General features: G+C 44.7%; 1 protein-coding gene across 1 annotated transcript in view; it reads right to left on the reverse strand.

The window, feature by feature from the left end:
• Positions 1 to 1749: 1749 nt before the first annotated feature.
• The window catches only part of tmem100a (transmembrane protein 100a), a 4406-nt gene continuing 1155 nt past the window's right edge, over positions 1750 to 5000 (reverse strand). Inside the window, exon 2 of the mRNA XM_027158774.2 lies at positions 1750 to 4269. Within this exon, the coding sequence (XP_027014575.1) occupies positions 3807 to 4217 (411 nt within the window). The 5' untranslated portion in view covers positions 4218 to 4269 and the 3' untranslated portion in view covers positions 1750 to 3806. The remainder of the gene's footprint in view (positions 4270 to 5000) is intronic.

The following is a 5000-nucleotide window of genomic DNA, read 5'->3' on the forward strand; positions in this document are numbered from 1 at the left end:
CTTATACTTTAGATCAGATTTCTCAATAAGTGAGCCAGAGGTTTTTTATCCTCTTCCCTCGTGGCCTCAATATTTATCTTGTTTAGTGATTTTGGAGAAAGTTCAGCTCATCACTCCGTGTGTGTGTGTGTGCGTGTGTGTGTGTGTGTGTGTGTTTGCACCAGATGTGTAAGTACATCGCCATGAAAGCGTCTAGTGTGTAAGTACAGCGTCGTCTAATCACAGAACAACACTCGCCCTAGTTTTATACACTGATATGATGGATTTGTATCTGAATCTAGTTCCAGATCCTTCGTGAAGAATCTCACGTTACTGAGAAACCACAAAGTGTTCACCATGAATCAGAGCTCCTAACAGAAACCACAGGAATGTGACAGACACCATTAGAGATGACCCTACGGAGCGTAGCGGCTTTTATTTCAGGAAGACTGTCGATCTAATCGTTTGTTTAACGTCGCAGACGTATTGTTGTGTCTTTAACACACACATCCCTCGATCCTCTGAGGCCAGACTGGGCTGGGGGAGGGGATGTATTGGGGTGGGGGTGGGGGGTATTAGCTATCAGAAGTGCCAGAATGCGTCGCAGGCGTCTCTCTGACGCAAGCAGAGAGTTGCGTTGTCGTGTCTAGTGACACTTGGAGACGCACACGCGGCTAAATATACAACTCGACGTCTGAGTTATTTTTAACTCCTCGCTGTCCAAACTTCAGCTGACCATCACTCTGACCATCACTCTGACCATCACTCTGACCATCACTAGATGTCATTACTTTATTGGCAGATGTTTTACTTCAAATAATTTATCTGTAATATAAAGACAGCAAACAGAAGTGTTGATCTGAAGCAGAAGTGGACTTCCTGCTGTAGTAAGGGATTGTAGCTTTGCGCATCGTCGTCTGTTTAACAACGTGGCTACAACAAGAACCACAAGCTACTTAGTTTTTTAGAGGAAGTTGGCCTAGAGCTCGTCCACCAGGAGCATCGTGAGCACGGATGCTCTCCGGTTCTTGCCTTCACACAGCGGCTGACTCCATCATCGGTGCCCTGACTACTGAACCGGAGAGCCGATCGAGACTCATAGTAAATTTATACAAACTTGGAGTTGAAGGGTAATGTACTGTTGTGAATGAAAGTTAGTCGTTAGTCTTATAAGGAAGCTAAATTAATTAGAGTGATAGCGAAAGTAAGCTAACTGAGCATCTGATAATGAAAATGAACCTGGAGATAAAGTTCATCTAGAAATCTCACCTAGTGAGTGAAGGTTAACTTCAGTCGACCGGGTTGATAAATATTAAACTGGATATAGTTCGATATGGGGGGGGGTCTTAGTGGTTAGCACGTTCGCCTCACACCTCCAGGGTCGGGGGTTCGATTCCCACCTCCACCTTGTGTGTGTGGAGTTTGCATGTTCTCCCCGTGCCTCGGGGGTTTCCTCCGGGTACTCCGGTTTCCTCCCCCGGTCCAAAGTCATGCATGGTAGGTTGATTGGCATCTCTGGAAAATTGTCCGTAGTGTGTGTGTGTGTGTGAGTGAATAAGTGTGTTTGTGTGCCCTGTGATGGGTTGGCACTCCGTCCACTGTGTATCCTGCCTCGATGCCCGATGATGCCTGAGACTGGCACAGGCTCCCCGTGACCCGAGAAGTTCGGATAAGCGGTAGAAGATGAGTGAATGAATGAATGAATAGTTCGATATTTCTCAAAGGACTTGTAGTTATTTTAGTACGGAGTAGAAAGTGATTGAACTGTCAACAGATTAATTATTTATTTTTTAATCTTTCAGAAGATTTAACACTGTTTGAAGGTTCAGCAGAACCCCACATCATGTTTATACCCATACCGCTACTGACATCATATACCATGAGTTTCCTAGAGTTATAATCATTCTCATAAGTTATTATCATGTCGCTTTCAGTCACTATGGCTCTGAAGGGCACTAGTTTTGTGCCCCAGGTCACATGGTTATAGAAACTTAATGATAAATGTTGCAAATAAAAAAAAAACCTTCGATCACTCCGTCCGAAGTGTACACACCATCATACGATAGCGTTTAGAAGTACCGTGTATTTACTGACAAAAGTGCGAGAGGTTTCCAATCCAAAGGAGAGAAAAAGAAAACAAGGGCGGAAAAAAGAAAGAGAGGAGGAAGGAGAGGTGAATTAATGGGTTTCTTCCTCTCATCGGGATTGTAGTGTAGCTATTCATCTTAATCCTGACGCTCACAGTTTGGCTGGCCGCCCGGCTAAACAGATGCAAACAATCTGCCATAGAGAAGAGAGAGAGAGAGAGAGAGAGAGAGAGAGAGAGAGAGAGAGAGAGAGAGAGAGAGAGAGAGAGAGAGAGAGAGAAGGGGGAAAAGAGTGGGGGAAGGAAGAAATAAAAAATCCTGAAAATCCTGCAGGTCCACTTCAAAGCAAAAAGGAACCGCAGTCAGTCACTTAAAGAGAGGTTTGTGATGAGGGACCTTGAGGTCAATGTTCTGCAACTCCTGAACATCTGGAAACAGCTGTGAGTATCCAGAACTGCCTTCTTCACCTCTGTAACCCCCTCCCGCACTGACCGCTTCTACGTGGAACAGCGCCTCAGGCTTTGGATCCCTGCTGGTTTTTGTTCTTCTGGTTGTCCTGAAGTTTTATGTCCAGCAGAGAAACAGGGATGACGCTCGGATCTCAGCACAGACACCAAGAGAATTATGGTTTCTTTAAGAGCGCCGAGTAATTTTCTCGTCCTGTTACAGATGACAGATTTCCACTGGTCTACATGATTAGTTTAGTGGGAAAATGTCCCATTGTTTATTTAGAGCTTTCACCTTTAAACAGTGTCCATTAGCATAAAACCCGAGGTCCTAGTTTACTCCCATTATCCAGTGTTGTCCAGAGAAGGACATCTACCCCCTTCCCCCATTTCAAGTCTTGGTTCCCCTCAAGGCTTCGTAGCTTTGCTTTCGATTCATTCACTCTTCATACAGGCTGGGATGGTAAAGGAGGATGGTTAGGAAGTCCTAAGGAGTCCAATTCCAACAGATTAAAGCGTGAGGAGTCTGGGTTTGGGTTTTTTAGTGGTTATTTGGAATTATTCAGTGGTTATTTGGTAAGCAGTTGCAATCAGGAAGAAGCTGGAATTCTGAAGAACCTGAAGATCTCAAATCCTAAGAAAATGCTCCTGTGCATTTTTTCCTGAGGGATTCCTTCATTAGGATTATGCCAATGCCAGACTTCGGAGAGTCTGACCACATTATGAGAACAGTCGAGACTATGCGACGTGTCTGAATCCGAGTATGTGGGTCTGTGGAGTTTCTCTGTGAAGCAGTTACACTCGTCATGAAGCTGTAAGTCTGCCGAGTCTGTACAGTAGAGTTTGAATCCTAAGACATGAGTCTTTTTAGGTCTGCAACTGAGAAATGAAAAGACCACTGGTGGACACAGAAGGTCCGACGAGTCCTGTGGTTTCAGCTGAGGTGCTCTGGGATGCATCTGCAACGGTAAAGATGCTTAGATGTTAAGCAAGAAGGCCGAAATGACATCGATTACAGCAACAGGACAACATCATGTGGTTTCTGAGACTTTTCCTGACTTCTATGAATCCTTTATTAGTATGAGAATTATCCAGAGTACCATGCACCTCTGCCTGTCACACAAAAGTCTGAAGACATGAGGCAAAGTCCACTACTGAGAAGTCCAATGTCCGAAGAGTTTTGTGGTTTTTGTGAGTTTCTTCAAGCAAGAAATTCATTCAAAGTGTGTGAGAAGAGATGAAGATGCTTTTTTCTGACCAGCAGTCACGTCTCTAAAAATTCCAGGAAGTTCGTTTAGATGATCCTCTGGTTGGTGACTAGTGCAGCCTGGCTCTCCCGTCTCCGCTCCTCCTTCTTTTTCTCACTGCGGAGCTTCCAACAGCCGGCGCTGAGGCCAAGCAGAGCCACGCCGGCTGACAGCAGTGCCAGGCCGAAGTGAGAGATGGTGGAGCCATGAGAGTTAAGACTATAGGCAACAGCCGTGACCACGATGCCGGCAATCAGCACCACCACACCAAAGGGAAGGGTACAGCGGAAGCACGAGAGCTCCGTGCCACCCGTCGCCGCCGTCAGAGGGCCGTCGTTCACCAGAGGGATGGATACCGAAGGCGGTGGATCGTTCTTGTTGTTGTTGTTGTTGGCTTTAACGCTGAGAGAAGGGCACTCTGGGACTGTCATGGTGTCTTTCGCAGTGTCTTCGGGCATCGCAGTTTCCACAGTTTCGCTTTCAAAAGTCTACACCTTCAGGTCTAGCGAGCTGCAGACAAAACAACAGTTCATTTCAGATCAGAAACAGAAAATGGAACAAACCGACTGTAACTCATCACAATCTGGACCTGGGTTCATTTTAATATTTGGCTGAGTCACTAAACTGAGTCCATATGTGTCTCAGTCTCAGTGGAGGACGCACGGCCTTAAGGCTGACTGCTTTAAAACTCAATGTCTTGATACATTACCAGAATTATAAGGCAGGTCCTGGTAATGGTGCGCGGTACAATAAACCGCCGCTAAACAAATCACTCGTTGCAACAGATCAGTTGAAAACAACTAATTTTCTCTTCTTCTTCTTCTTAAGAAACTGAGGAACTGTTCTTTAAATATTTACAAACTTCTTAATGAATTTACTTATTTCAAATAGCAGGTTTGTTCTGCCAAGTGTTTATTTTTATAGCTAGATAAAGTCACTTTTCCACATTGCAACACTTTTGTGTCTTGCGACATTCAACGTTTGTGAAATCTCAAGTCAAGTCTCAGATAGTTTTCGAGGTATTACGCTGTGGTTGTCGTTATATAAGTTAATGTCGTAAAAATAACCGGATTGTACTGGTTAATATGGTTAATATGTCTGTACTGAGATGCGTGTCTATGCTGATAAATAAATGTTCACACACTGGCTGTGGTAAAGGTTCAGCTGCAGTCTAAAGGGTCTGAGCAGACAATACATTCTGTTACAGTGAGTTCTAAAAGCCACCAAGAAACCGACATGAA

The sequence above is a fragment of the Tachysurus fulvidraco genome, chromosome 7 (genome assembly GCF_022655615.1).
Source record: "Tachysurus fulvidraco isolate hzauxx_2018 chromosome 7, HZAU_PFXX_2.0, whole genome shotgun sequence".
In the NCBI taxonomy this organism is placed as follows: domain Eukaryota; kingdom Metazoa; phylum Chordata; class Actinopteri; order Siluriformes; family Bagridae; genus Tachysurus; species Tachysurus fulvidraco.